Raw genomic sequence first — 15955 nt, 5'->3', positions numbered from 1 at the left:
AAAGAAAGAAAGAAAGAAAGAAAGAAAGAAAGAAAGAAAGAAAGAAAGAAAGAAAGAGAATTGTGTGCTCTACCAGCTGAGGCAGCCAGGAGCTCCAGTCCTTTGTATTTCTGTGTTAGCAGTTGTAATGGCTCCTATTTCATTTCTGATATTTGAGTCCTCACTTTTTTCTTGCTGACTATGGACAGGTTTTTTTATGAACTTCTTTTGGGATGTAGGTATTTATAGCAGCATTTTTCATGATAACCAATGGCAGGAAACAACCCACAAGTCTATCAGTGGACACAATAGATAAACAAAGTGTGGTGTATCTGTAAGATGGTATAGTGTTCAGCCATAAAAGGAATAAAGTATTGATACATCCTAGGACTTGAGAGACCCTTGAAACTGTAAAATGAAAGACGCCAATTTTAAATGTCTGTATTTTATAGGGGCACCTGGGTGTCTTAGTCAGTTAAGCTTCTGATTCTTGATCTCAGCTCAGGTCTTGATCTCAGGGTAGGAGCAAGCCCTGGGTAGGGCTCTGCACTAAGCTAATGGTGGGCTTGGTATTACCTCTCTCCCTCTGCCCCTGCTCATGAATGTGTGCTCCCTCCATCCCTCCCTGCCCCCCACTAAATAAATAAATAAATAAATAAAATCTTAGAACAAAAATGTCTGCATATTACATGTTTCCATTCATGTGGAAGTCTGGAACAAGCAAGTGTATAAACACTGAAAGTAAATTAGTGGTCACTGGGGCCAGGGAGGGGATGATGGGAATTGGTATTTATGTTATGGGAGGATAAAAACGTGATAGCTTAAGGGATATAGGGTTTTAGGAGGTTTTTTTAATTGAGATATAGTTGACATAAAACATTTCTTTAGTTTCATGTGTATATTATGATTTTATGTATGTACCAACATGATTGTCAAAGTAAGTCTTTGTGAACATGTTTTTATTTTTCTTGGGTATATATGTGTTTTAATTTCTCTTGGATATAATATAGTTTGTACAATAAATGTATTTATAGTATGAGTAGATTCTGTTATTCTTTCAAGCACCTACCTGTATATATTTGAAGTTCATACAATTCTTTTTTTTTTTTTTTCCAGCGAGTACTGAGCCATCAAGACGATACAGCTTTGCTAAAGGCATACATTGTTGAATGGCGAAAATTCTTTACACAGTGCGATATTTTACCGAAGCCTTTCTGTCAGCTGGAGATTACTTTAATGGGTAAACAGGGCAGCAATAAAAAATCAACTGTAGAAGACAGTATTGTTCGAAAAGTAAGTTAACTTTTGCACTTTTGACCCTAATATTCTTCAGAAAGAGGGTGATTTTAAACTTCAGAAAGTAATTCAGACTTTCAGTGGTTTTTTCTACTTGATGTATAAATCCCTTCTCAACTGCTGCTGGATTTTACAGAATACCACTGACTCTATCCCGTCCACGTTTAGCCACACTCCTCCTGCATTACATCACGTGGGTCTGTGTCCTCACACTACCACCTTGCTTCTCCTTTTCCTGGCTCTGTCTTCAGCATTCTGTTTCCTTCTTCTCCTTTGTACTGTTTCCTTCCTGTAGATTACTTTTTTTCCTCTTTCCAAAGTCTCTCATTAGGTTACCTTCTTGTATCTTTGTGTTTAATTGTGGCTAAACTGTTACTTTCATGATCTCCTTTTTACTTGATTAGGGTTATCATGAACTATTATGTACTGTGTTTATTTCCATATTTTTGCGTGGTTTCTAGTTAGAAGCTCTGTGTCCAGTAACTCCTTGTGATTTAATGGAAAGAACTCAGCTTTGAAAGTAGAATCTCAGGTGTTCTTTTCAACTCTTCAATCAGTAATGACCTAAACTCTCTGTCTTCAATTCTCATATGATTTCATGCTTCTGAGAATGAAGTGGAAACGTAGATTTGAAAAGTGAAAAATGCCTCTTGAACTTTAAGCAACTTGCTACTTGCTATGCTGGTTATGGCAACAAAGCAAGTGTTCAAATAGTGGCGTAGGCATTCCTGCCCCTCCCCAGCTCTAAACTTCGTGCTGATGTGGACAGGGATGTTGTGAATTTAGACACCCAGGGGTCCTCTGGTGGCAGAAATGACTGCAGTGTGAGGCATTATCCCCCTCCTCACAAAAAAAGAAAAAGAAAACACTTCTGGGTGCTTTTTAATTTGCAGTTCCTTAATCTTGTCCTCTCTTGTTTTTCTGTTACTCTTTTAATTTATACCATTCCCTACTGGTCACAGGAATCAGCATCACTTAATGATTAAGAGCATAGATTCTGGGACCAGACCTGTTGGATTTGCATCCCAGTGTTGCCATTTATGAGCTGTATAAGTGTGGGGAAGCTTGCTTTCCTCTCAGCACCCCACTACATTTCTAAAAAGGGAGATAACAGTACCTCTTTATCGGTTTGAAGATTAAATGAGTTACATGTGGAAAGTCCTTAGAGCAGTCCTGAGTGCGTAGTGACTGTCACATACCTGCTTATGTCATCATTTGTGCGGATGCTATTGTCATTAATACAGTTTTTGTATCTGACACAGTTTCTTGGAATAATAATACATGTGGATGTGTATATAAACTGAACATCTGTCAGGTGGATTTGTATTTTTTTTTAACGTCCAATACCACGCAGGTTTTCATTTGGTGCTTTTGGCATTTATTATTTGTTTATACAAACATGTACGTGAGCATTCCAAACACCAGTAGTACTGAAATTTAACCCTCTAACTGTAGGAGAGGTAACCTTTTCCATGTTTTGCTATATTTAATTTTTACAAAACCACTTGAAATTTGTATTATTATCTGTCCTATTTTACAGAGGGGAAACCTAGTAAATGAGTAGCAGAGCTGAAGTTCAAGTCCAGTTACGTTGGTTTTGAAATTTGTGCTCTCTAACAGTTACCGTGTGTTTCTTTCTTTCTTTCTTTTTTTTTTTTTTTTTAAGATTTTATTTATTTATTTGACAGACAGAGATCACAAGTAGGCAGAGGGGTGGGAAGCAGGCTTCCTGCCGAGCAGAGAGCCCGATGCGGGGCTTGATCCCAGGACCCTGAGATCATGACCTGAGCCGAAGGCAGAGGCTTTAACCCACTGAGCCACCCAGGCGCCCCTTACCATGTGTTTCTTACCAAACTTAAATACACTAGTTCCCTCAAGCATTCAAGTGAATATAAACTAAAGAGTTAGATTTCCTTTTTTAGTGTTTATAGTTAAATTTTTTTGTGTCTGTATGTGTCTTGTATATTAATAATTGAGATGATTGCATATTTCTTTTTTTCCTAGCTCATGCTTGATACATGGAATGAGTCCATCTTTTCAAATATAAAAAACAGACTCCAAGATAGTGCAATGAAGCTGGTACATGCAGAAAGATTAGGAGAAGCTTTTGATTCTCAGCTGGTCATTGGAGTAAGAGAATCCTATGGTATGTTCTGAACTTTTATGATCATAATTTTTTTATGAAAATTCCGAGACCATTGTAGAACAGTACGTTTGGAGTTATGTGTGCTCTCAAATAGTCACATCTACTTTTAGTGCTGGGTGCTTTTAAGAGCCCGGAGAAGGTATTAAATCTCTCTAAGAAAATACAGAAAAATCCATATTTGTGTGGTTAATACTGGTTTTCTCCATTTCACTTATTTCCTGGCTGGTGAATCCTTTTAGTGACCTAAATTAGAGAAATGTAGATTTGAATCAGTAGCTCAGAAAAGGTGGTAACTGGTTTTGTACTTACATTTTCAGGAAGTTTGTTTATTCCATGTATACATTCCTCTGTGAACTTTTCCATTTCTGACCATGATATTCTCATTTGGTCTGTAAATCAGATACACTAATTTCCCTGAGAATACTTGTCCTCCAGCTTTCCTTGTAGGTCATCCTCACCCTGTTTGCTGGCAGAGGCCTTTCCTGATCCCCAGACTGGGTCAGGCCTCTCTCGCACTACTTCCCGGGACTGATGACTCCCTGTCATCATACTTTAGCTAATAGCTAACTGGTGTTGTTGACACTGTAGCTTTACTGAACGTAGAGCCTGGGCACAGAGTATGCCTCAGTAGGAATTTGTTGTATTAATGAACCTTCAGCTATCTCTGATTGGCTCTCTCTGTTGCCCCCATGTTTCTTTAGGTATCAAAGTCTGTAGGCTTTTGTTAGCTGTGCTGTTGAAATTTATTCCTTCTGATTTCAGCTACCACTGTTTATACTGTGTATGTTTCTGGACTTTTGAAACAGTCTTCTTCTAGTGATCTTACCGCTATCATTTAACCCATAAACTGTTTACAAGATTAATTTTTAAGTACTATTTTGTTAGTATTTTTCTTACCATTCATGGCACACAACGCTGAAATCGGGTCACTTAGCCTGAGAGCTGCAGCTCTCCGCAGCCACTCCTAACTTCCCATTCCACCTTGCTTTCCTCTCAGACAACCTGGTCGTTTTACCTTAACTTGGCCTTGTGATCTTGTACTTCCCAATACTTAGTAACTATACTAGCTTCTGTGTGAGTGCTAGTTTTTCCTTAAGACTCATCTCACATCCCATCCTGGCTATGAATGGTTTCTTGATCATCTCGTTGGAAGTCACTCTCCCTCCTGTTCAGAAATACCGTAGCCCATGTTGCCTGTACTATCACTTTAGTACCTTGTGCTGTTACCTTTATAAGTCTCTTACAGAGAAGGATTTTCTCTTGCATGATTTATGTTCTCTTGAGCTTGATCAGAGTGTCTTGCACATAATGACTCCTTACTATTTGTTACTTCATTTATTGTACTCAAAATACTGATTTGAAGCATAATTAGAGTAAAATTTTATTTTCTGTTTTTCAGTTAACCTTTGTTCTAATCCTGAGGATAAGCTTCAAATTTATAGGGACAATTTTGAGAAGGCATACTTGGATTCAACAGAGAGATTTTATAGAACACAGGCACCCTCGTATTTACAACAAAATGGTGTACAGAATTATATGAAATATGTAAGTCAGAACTTAGTATATGTGATAATTTGAGCTCTTCTCTTGATATTCTTAAAAAATGATTGCTATTTTGCTTCTGGGCAGGCAGATGCTAAATTAAAAGAAGAGGAAAAGCGAGCACTACGTTATTTAGAAACCAGACGGGAGTGTAACTCTGTTGAAGCAGTAAGTAACTGTGTGATTGTGTGTTCTTGGAGATTATTTCCAGCACAGTGGCCCAGGGATGGCAAATACATGATCTGAGTGTTCTTACTCACACTTCGCACACCTCTGAGCAGCATGACTGATGCAGTGAGTCCTCTCACCTGTGCGCCCAAGCAGAGCTGGCCAAGTGCCTCTTGCGGAGCTTAGTCATCATTCTTTGGAGCTGATGTGCAAGAGATCTATTTGCCATCCCTGCTCTAGACTTTACTGCATTTAATTTACTTAATTTTTAAACCGTCTCCTTGTATTATGTTATATGTGTATCTGTAGTTAACCATTTTAGTGATTTTCATGTTGCGAGTAAAATACGCTCTGTAGAGATACAGTTGTTTTTTGTTATTCACAGTGATTATGTTCTGTAAAGTGGCTGTGAACACTGAATTAGTACCAGTCGAATCATTACTTCTAGGGGATTTTTCTTCTTGTTATGGGAGGATGTTTTCAAACTTGTCATGAGGGTAAAATATTACTTGATCAGGGAACATCAGTTTTTATATTGTTATTTTGTTTTTCTTTATACTTTAAGTTCCTTAAAAAAAAAAACAAAACAAAACTGATCAGAGGTAGTAGCCTTGATACAGTATCTGTCCTAAGTGTTTTCTTACAGAGAATGACCTAAATATGCTGTAGTCAGGAAAACAAGAGTCAGGCTCACCAAGAGTCTGAGAAATGGCTCACATATAGCAGTGGTGTTTATTCTAATTCCTTTCAGCCTTTGCAGCTTAGGGACTAGATTTAGATTTACATTCAGGGAGGCGATGTTCCTGTTTGCCTGTGACCATTTTCCAACTCTGGATGGATTTATTTATTTATTTATTTATTTGCTTCTGACTATTCTTTGGTTCTTCCATCTTGAATGATAGTCATGTTTATGCCTTGTTCAGAAAAACAGGTTGAATTGGAATTCCCTCCTCCCCCGACCCCTTTTTTTTCAGTTTGTCTTGCTTTGCGTAACTTACAGTATATTTCCTCTTCTAGTGGCTAAAATAACTTTGATGTTGGCTAGAAAAGAGGGCTACTTTCGTGGTTGTATATAGAAATTCTCTGTAGTAATATAAAGCCAGGCTTGGACTTCATCCAGAACTCAGGGAAAGGCCATTGAGTGTTTTTTTAAGCAAGTGTGCCATGCTCAGAGTTATCCCTCGGGGGTGGGGGGGGTAGTCTGGTGACGGAATGAAAGATGAATTGGGCTGGGGAAGAGTTTTTGCAGTGATTCTTGCGGGGGCTTAGGAGTACTGCGTAGGGTTATAGCCCCGGGGACGGAGCTGGGAAGAGGAGAGAGGTGAAGAGGCCCCACCCAGAGGTGGAACCTGGGGTCATATGGGTGGGGCTGGGTGTCAAGGGAATGGAGTCCTAGTGTTTGGCCTGGGGGAGTTTCTCGGCTCTAGGGAGGTCGGGTGAAGAGTAAGTCCCAGTCCCGAGGGAGAAGTAGGAGTTTGTGTGAGGAGTTTGAGTTGATCCATGTGCCCACAGCATCTGGGTGGGGATGTTGCAGTTTCAGTAGGATAGAATTGTTGTTTTTCTCCTCTAGTTTATACGACTTACAGATGTATCATATCCATATGAAATAGATGTCTAAGAAAAAGAGAAAGCAAGAAAAAGAGTATGAGAAATGGTAGAGAGAATCGAATACACATGACAGTTGGTATAGCACATGTAAGCTTCCCTTTCTACTTCATTTATTTTTATTATTTTTATTTTTTAAAGATTTTTATTTATTACTTGAGAGAGAGTGAAAGCAAGAGAGATCACAGAGGGAGAGGGAGAAGCAGACTTGCCGCCGAGCAGAGAGCCCAGTGCAGGGCTTGATGCCAGGACCCTGTGATCATGACCCCAGCCCAAGGCAGACCCTTAATCAACTGAGCCACCCAAGAGCCCCTCCCTTTTGACTTTAGAATGCGTGCACACAGAAAAAGTTAAAATAGATGATGTGAATTTGCTTTTCCACAGTTACCAAATTGTGTGAGCATCTTATCAAGCTGAATGACTTTAGGGCTCTGAAGATAAGTTTTTTGTTACTGTTTTCAACAGAGAGACCCTAAGTGTAATACAGCATGCTTCCAAAGAAACCGTACTTTATTTGGAATGTAGGAGGTCTTTTTGTGTGGTTTGTTTTTATTTTGTTTTGACTTTCTGCTTATTTTTAAAAACTCTTGACTCAAGTGTTAAGATATAAACAGGAAAGCACACAGAAAGCACACAGGTATGCATTCTTAGAAAGTGAGTATACCTATAAAATCACCATAACAAAAATTACTAGCAATTCAGAAATCATCCATCATGCTCCCTCCGAATTACTCTTAGGGTCCTTTTCCTCAAAGGTTATCACTCTCTTAACTTTCAACAACATGGACTAATATGTAGTTTGCACAACAATATTTAGTTCAGAGGAGAAATCAAGTACCAAAACTGTAGGATTAATTATAACATTGGGAATTTCAGATTTAATGAAGATGCTTTACTATTTATATACCTCAGTGAGCTAAGGCCCTTATACTGTGTATATAACCTTTATTATATATATATTTGTTGATTTATAGTTTCTGTTTTCAGAGAGAAATTATACATGTTAAAATGAAGTATGTTGTGATGGAAAGAACAATAAACCAAAAAAGTCACCAAGTACTGATATAAATCAAGTATCAACAGCATTATTTGAATAGTTAGAAAGAAACAAGTCACTTCCCATACCATACCCTATTCAGAACAGACTTACTGTCTTAGATTCTCTGAGAGGAATTATTGGCCATCAGAACATGCAATGGTGGGGCGCCTGGGTGGCTCAGTTGGTTGAGCTACTGCCTTCTGCTTGGGTCGTGATCTTGGAGGCCTGGGATCGAGTCCTGCCTCGGGCTCCCAGCTCCACAGGGAGCCTGCTTCTCCCTCTGACTTTCTCCCCCTCATGCTCTCTCTCTCTCTCTCTCAAATAAAATAAAATCTTAAAAAAAAAAAAAAGAACATGCAATGATATATACTTACCTGTTAGACTCTTTTTATTAATGGAGGGTAGTTATGGTATAGGGAAGATATATTTTACTGTTATAGTCCCTTCATAGGGGGCTATACTGTAATGCACATCAGATTTTAAGATTAAAATCTGTATTTTTTGGCATTTATGTTTTTCTCTGTAAATTAGCAAATTATTATGGTTATTCGATTATCTTCTCTGTATTTAGTTAGTATAAATCAATACCAAGTTTTTAAACTTGACCAGTTTTTAATATAGGCGGAAGAACAAGTTTTTGGACCTATATTGTGTATAGTAGAGAAAATCTCACCTAGGTAGTACCCCATTGTGAGGCCAAGCCTCCTACAGGTCAGATGTACATTTCAAGTAAAGTTACTTTCACACTAAGCAGCTCACTGGATATTTTCATTGTTTGTATCAGAGTTCTGTTATCTTGGGTATTCCAAGCCACTGAGTACATCATTTGCAAATAATGATGCTTTTGCCTTTCTAATACTAATATTTCCTTCAGTAGACTAAATCTTTTAATAGTTTTGGGGGAAAATGTTAAATATGGGGGATTCTTGCTTCTTCAGTCTTTTGGGAATGCTTCCACATTTTCATCATTAAACATGATATTGGATTTTGGCATAATTTATGCATTTTGTTATATTGAGAAACTATTCATTTGTTCTTCTTCTTTAAAGAATATAATCAGAAAAGGGGCACCTGGGTGGCTCAGTGGGTTAAGCTGCTGTCTTTGGCTCAGGTCATGATCTCAGGGTCCTGGGATCGAGTTCCGCATCGGGCTCTGCTCAGCAGGGAGCCTGCTTCCCTCTCTCTCTCTACCTGCCTCTCTACCTACTTGTGATCTCTGTCAAATAAATAAATCTTTTAAAAAATTAAAAAAAAAAAGAATATAATCAGAAATGTATATACTTTGGTCCCAAAGCCAGTATCCTATTTAATGGAGAAACACTAGAGTCATTTCCAACAAGATCTTGAACAAGGCTAGGATGCCCACTATTTCTGCTGTTGTTTAACATTGTATAATAGGTATTAGCCTCCGCAGTTAGACTAGAGAAATCTATTGGAGGCATGAGAATGGGTGGGCAGAAGTAAAACCTTCAGTTTGAAGATGATATGATAGTATATTTGGAAAACTCCAGACAATCAATGATAAGTTAACTCAAACAATAAAGCAATTCAGAAAAGTAGTTAAGATTTAAAATTAATATACATGGGGCGCCTGGGTGGCTCTTAAATTCTGTGACTTAGAGTTATAAAGATGTCAGTTCTTCCCTAAAGAACTTATACATTCACTGTAATGCCATTGAAAATACTAACAACTATTTAATAAAGTTAGGACAAGTTGATGTGAAAGTTTATATGGAAAAATAAACATGTACCAATAGCCAGGAAAATACTGGAAAAGAAAAACTGTGTGGAGAAAACTCTACCAGACATTCAAACATCCTCCATTAAATAGTGTGTTAATTACGCATGAATGGATAGTGGACCAGTGGGATGGAGTTGACAGTCCAGAATTCTGTGTGACAAAGGCTAGATCTCAAATCACTGGGGTGTAAAGATAGACTTAAAGATACACTTAGAAGATGGTGATGGGACAACGCAGTAGCCATTTGGAAAAAGATGATATTGTGTATTATAACATTCAGAAGAATAAACACTAAATGGGTCAAGGATTGAAACACTAAACATGAAGTCATATAGGTACAAGAATGATTCCTTTTTTAACCTTGGTGTAGGGGAAGGCTTTTTAACATGACTCAGAATTCAGAGCAAGTAAAAGGAGAGATTGATGAATTTGTCTACATTTTTAAATTGCAGAAAGAACCATAAAGTCAAAAGAGAACTGACATTCTGGGAAAAAATATTTGCAACATATATCACAGAGAAAGGCCTGTTAGCCCTGCTGTATAAAGAACTTTTAAAAATTGAGGAATGAGGGTGCTGGGTGGCTCAGTCATTAAGCTTCTGTCTTCAGCTCAGATCATGCTCCCGGGTCCTGGGATCGAACCCCATATGGGGCTCCCTCCCTGCTCAGCGGTGACCCTGCTTCTTCCTCTTCCACTCCCCCTGCTTGTGTTCTCTCTCTCACTATGTCTCTCTCTGTCAAATAAATAAAGTCTTTTAAATTAAAAAATAAAGTAAATAAAAATTGAACAGAAATGGGTAAGCACCCGATAGAAAAATGTTGGGAAAAGATACAGACACATGACAAAAATATGTACCTAATACTGGCCATCAAACATTTGGAAGAGGCTCAAACTCATTCTTACAGAAGAGTTGCACCTTACAAACATGAAGGGAAATTGACGATCACTGTTAAGCAAATATCACAGTAATAACAGTTGTAGACAAGCTCCATTAATGGATATTAAAATTAAAGTGTGAGGTAAAATGGAGTACGTTAACAGTTTCAAAATATATTCCCCAAGATATTTACTCAGGGAAAAATCAATGGAGAAACCCAAAAGACACTATCTTAAGTGATTAAGGTTAACATCACCAGTAATAAGGACATACTGACATGGTGTATCTCTGCACTAAGAATACCTCATTCCTGCGGTATTCTGATAAAAAAGCATAGCCTTATTCTAATGAGAAAAGATTAAACAATCTCAAATTGGAGAACAGTTTACACAGTAACTGACTACTCTTCTTTAAAAGTGTCAAGATCTGGGTGCCTGGGGGGCTCAGTCGGTTAAGCCAGGGCTTCAGGTCATGAGGCCCGCATCAGGCTTCCAGCTCTGCAGGGAGTCTGCTTCTCCCTCTGACCTCCTCTCCTCTCATGCTCGGTCTCTCTTAAATAAATAAATAAAATCTTTTTTTTTCCTTTTCTTTTTTTAAAGAAAGATAAAAGTGTCAAGATCATAACAAACCAAAAAAGTAAAAAAGAGAGAGAGATACAGACCAAGGAACTGCCACAGACTGGGGGAGAGCAGGAGATCTAAGCAACAATGAACAGTGTGGGCTTGTAGACAGGGTCCTGGAGTAGGAAAGACACATTCGTGGGAAAACTAGTGAATTTCTAGAAAGATCTGTCTTTTTTTTTTTTTTTTTTAGATTTTTTATTTATTTATTTGACAGAGATCACAAGTAGGCAGAGAGGCAGGCAGAGAGAGAGAGGAAGGGAAGCAGGCTCCCCGCTGAGCAGAAAGCCCGATGCAGGGCTCGATCCCAGGACCCTGGGATCATGACCTGAGCCGAAGGCAGAGGCTTTAACCCACTGAGCCACCCAGGCGCCCCAAGATCTGTCATTTTTTAATAGTGGTATACTCTTTTCCTGGATTTGGTAGTTATACTGTAGTTGTGTAAAACATTACCCATTAGGTGGTAGATATATGGGCCCTCTGTGCTGTTTCTGCAACTTTCCTGTGATGCTAAAATCAAAATAAGATATAAAAATAAAAACATGTTATGAAGAATGGCATTTTGCTCCTTTGGACTAATTCAGTAAATCACATTTACAGAGTTCCTCACATTAAGCCATTCTTCTGTTTCAAGAACGAACATGGTGTCCTGTTTTTTTTGTTTTGTTTTGTTCTGTTTTTAAAGGTTTATTTATTTATTTATTTATTTGAGAGAGAGACAGTGAGAGAGAGCACGAGAGGCGAGAAGGTCAGAGGGAAAAGCAGACTCCCCATGGAGTTGTGAGCCCGATGCGGGACTTGATCCCGGGTCTCCGGGACCGTGACCTGAGCCGAAGGCAGTTGCTCAACCAACTGAGCCACCCAGGCGCCTCCATGGTGTCCTGTTTTTTAATGGATAAACATTTTTGCCCCAAAGGGACTTTGACATATCCTATATAGCCAGTAAAACTTACTCCCAAGATTTTCCTTTCATAATTTTTTTTAGTTTTGTTTTGTTTTGAGGGAGCAAGAGCAAGCTGCAGCATGGGAGAGGCAGAGGGAGAGAGAATCATAAACAGGCTCCACTCTGAGCGCAGAGCCTGATGCAGTGGTCGATCTCACGATCCTGATATCATGACCTGAGCCGAAATCAAGAGTCGGATGCTTAATACACCGAGCCACCTAGGTGCCCCTCCTCTAAGTTGCTTATATGTAGAATGTTTAGTTGTAAAATTTATTATGTAATGATAATAATGTCTTTATGATCCTTAATACAGATTTTTACTTAAAATTGCTTCTCATTAATACAGTAGATTATGACAGAGATGAATCCATGGAAAGTGAGTCATGCTGTGAATCGTTTAAATTTTAATCACAACATGAAGATGCTAGTAAGCAAAAGGTGGGGAAAAAGTGGGGAGCTGATAAACTGTTTTTTTCTGATGCCTGGACTGTGTGTCGGAAAGTTTTGGAAGTTAGTCTGAGAAGTAGAGGGCAGATTTCAGTCTCATTGTGGAGAACATTTGAATTCTAGGTTAATGTTTTTGAACTAGGCTAATATATTTTGAACTGACATCTCCAGGCCAGGTGTTTTCAATAAAGGTAACATCTACCTCTAGGAAATAGTATATAAATTTATGGAGGCTTTTTTCAGTTGTCACAGAGATTGATTTTTAGTGAATGAGGTCAGGAATGCTACATGACTCAGTGCTCTCCCTGTCCCACATAAACAGAAATTAGATCACATCCCAGAAGGACTGAGTCACTGGTCCCACTGGCCACACAGGTCAGTGAAAGTCTTGTTTATGCCCGAGTTTAAAACTGAGTTGTATTTTACTTATAAACCAAAATATTTTTACATGATATTAATAATACACTGTATTTTCCAGTGATGATACTGTTGTGTAAGTTGGGGAAAGATAATATTTTTATTGCTGTTTGGGCTTTAGACGTATTTTTACTGCAGAAGCTTTTGTCGCCCACAGTAGTGCCAGTATGCACCACTGTGACAGTATGTGGTCGCCAGCGTTTCTGCTGCACCACATTCCCAGTCGTCCCCTTCCCGGTGACGCCACACACAGGTGCAGGCGGCTGACTCCTTTCCTTATACCTTCCCGTTTGGCTGTGACCACGTCTTTACAGGTTGAAATACAGATTGACTCATTATAAAGAATTGTTGCTTTCCGCTCTGTGTCGTAATTAGAGATGTACATCGGTGTTCTTGAGGTAATAATGTCGGTAAATTTCAGTTAACGGTTTGCTGTCAAAGGGAGTGTTGGGTCTGAAGGGTGTGAGAACCAGTGCTTCGGTGGTGGAGAGCCTTGACCATCCCTGACTAGCGGATCGAAGCTGCGCTTTGCGGGGTTCATCTGCTGGCGTGTGTATGACCGGGCTGAAAGAGACAAGAGACTTGCTTTTAGTTGTCACTAAAGGGGGTCAGCTACGTACACGATGATAAACTAATGGAAAGGAAGGGCTGTAAGAGGCATTTTGAAGAAATCATTAAATGACATTTTATTTATTTGTTTTTAACTAAGCTCAGCGCCTAGCACAGTGCTTGAACTCGTGACCCTGAGAATCAAGAGTCACGTGGTCTACTGACTGAGCCAGCCAGCTGCTTCCTGAAAGACATTTTATTTTATTTTATTTAAAAATTTTTTTTTTAAAGATTTTGTTTATCCACTTGACAGAGAGAGGTCACAAGTAGGCAGAGAGGCAAGCAGAGAGAGAGGAGGAAGCAGGCTCCCCGCAGAGCAGAGAGCCCGATGTGGGACTCGATCCCAGGACCCCGAGATCATGACCTGAGCTGAAGGCAGAGGCTTAACCCACTGAGCCTTAGCCTTATCTTTTAGCGCTAAAAGACGTTTTAATGGCCCGTAGAGTGATTGAAAGATTTGAGCCTGGGTTCTTGGAATAATCAGAGTAGAGAATCAGAGGGGAGCTAATTGTGAGAGGCCTCTCCAGTTCTTGAAAGATTGTATACTTAATAAGAGTTGAAAGGCTCCTGAGGAGCTTTAAGTTAGAATTTGGGGGAGAGGAGTATGTGTAAATAATAATCACCCTCCTTGTACAGCACTTTGTGAAATGTAATGAGAAATCATTGTCTTTGGTATTCCTGAGTAATGATGAGTTCCAGCCTGTCGCCTGGCTCCACACTAGTGCTTTCTCCACTGGACTGCTTTCCTTCCCGGCCGTCGGTGTGGGTCAAAATAGATAATTTAAGCTTGTGTGTGTTTGCTGGTGAATGTGCCCCGGATTTATGAGGAATGGGATCCTAGAGCGAGAGATTATAATCCTTTCATTGCTTTTTCTTCATTAAGGCTTTTGACCTATGTATAGGGAGCGCTCATTCACTCCGTAAATATGAATCTGGTCTCTGTTAGTGGTGAGGTGAGTAGAATATGTGCTGCCGAAGCGAGCACAGTGGTGAGGTGAGTAGAAAGGGGTACACCGTGAACAAAACAAAGTCCTTGCTCTTACAGAGTTAACATTCGGATAAGGGAAGACCGAGAAAGACTAGTACACAAAAAAATGAGTTTTTGAAAATTTTTATTCAGTTTACTTAAGCTAAAAACAAAGTACATTTTCCCCACCTCTGGCCCCCTGCCTCTTGGAACCACCAGTCTCTTCTCTGTATCTATGAGTTTGGGCGTTTTATTTCTCTCTCTCTTTTTTGTAAGATTCCACGTATGAGAGAGATCATATGTTATTTGTTGTTTTCTGCCTTATTTCACTCAGCATAATGCTCTCATGGTCCATCCAAGTCACTGCAAATGACAAGACCTCATTCGTGTTACTGGCTGATAATACTCCATTGCGTGTCTGTCTCACAGTGTGTTTACCTTTTCACCCACTGGCAGACACTTAGGTCGTTTCCTTACCTTGTTTATCATAAATGATGCAGTGAACAAGGGGCTACATTATCTTTTCAAGTTAGTTTTTTATTTTCTTCGCATAAATACCCAGCAATTTGGAATTGCTGGATCATATGGTAGTTCTGTTTTTAATTTTTCAGGTAATCTCCATACCATTTTCCACAGTGGCTGCACCATTTTACTTCCCACCAGCAGTGCCCAGGGACTCCCTCTTCACAGCATCCTGGCCAACACTTGTTATTTCTTGCCTTCTTGATACTCGCCATTCTGGCAGGTGTGAGGTGATCATGTGGGTTTGATTTGCATTTCCTGATGATGAGTGACATCACCTTTTCCTGTGTCTGTTGGCCGTCTGTGTGTCTTCTCTGGAAAACGTCTGTGCAGATCTTCTGCCCATTTTTTGGTCGGATTATTTATTGTTGGCTACTGAGTTGTAGGAGTTCTTTGTACATGTTGGGTATCACCTAACGCTGGGTTTTCTTCTAGGACTTCTTGGACTTGTGGTCTTCTTGGACTTCTGGTTGAGATTGCATTGCATTTGTGTGTTTTTGGTAGTGTGGACATTTTAATGTTCTTATTCTTCCTTGTTTCCTCCGTGTCCTAGAGTTTTCAGTGCACAGTACTTTCACCTCCTTGGTTAAATTTATTCCTCCATATTTCACTCTTTTTGATGCAGTTGTAAATGGAATTATTTTCTTAATTCTCTTTGTGTTAGTTTGTTATTAGTGTAAAGAAATCTAACAGATTTTGTATATTGAATTTATTTCCTGCAGCACCACTGAATTTGTTTATTCTGACAGTTTTTTGGTGGCATCTTTATCATTTTCTGTATAAAATATACTGTTACCTGTAAATAGTGGAGTTTTACTTCTTCCTTTTGTTCAGCGCGGTCTCAGCTCTTGTCTGTCTATCAAATCTTTATGGTTATACAAGGAGCCAATTATATTTCTAATAGTGCCTAGGGAAGTATGTACCAAGGCCTTTCAGTGTCCCAGTGTGATTCTTCATAAAATAGACACATGCCATAGAGAATGAATTGGCGCCCGTAACGCTCTTTTTTTTTTTTTATTCTTTTTTTTTTTTTTTT

The 15955-nt window shown here is 39.1% G+C and overlaps 1 protein-coding gene across 1 annotated transcript in view; it reads left to right on the top strand.

The window, feature by feature from the left end:
• CUL5 (cullin 5) overlaps positions 1-15955 on the top strand; it is a 91411-nt gene that overhangs the window by 42508 nt on the left and 32948 nt on the right. Inside the window, exons 4-7 of the mRNA XM_059418139.1 lie at positions 1096-1272; positions 3280-3421; positions 4821-4966; positions 5051-5131. Coding sequence (XP_059274122.1) covers positions 1096-1272; positions 3280-3421; positions 4821-4966; positions 5051-5131 — 546 coding nt within the window. The remainder of the gene's footprint in view (positions 1-1095; positions 1273-3279; positions 3422-4820; positions 4967-5050; positions 5132-15955) is intronic.

Source organism: Mustela nigripes, chromosome 1 (genome assembly GCF_022355385.1).
Source record: "Mustela nigripes isolate SB6536 chromosome 1, MUSNIG.SB6536, whole genome shotgun sequence".
Classification (NCBI taxonomy): Eukaryota; Metazoa; Chordata; class Mammalia; order Carnivora; family Mustelidae; genus Mustela; species Mustela nigripes.
The sequence above is the reverse complement of the archived record's forward strand: the minus strand, read 5'-3'. Positions and strand labels throughout refer to the sequence as shown.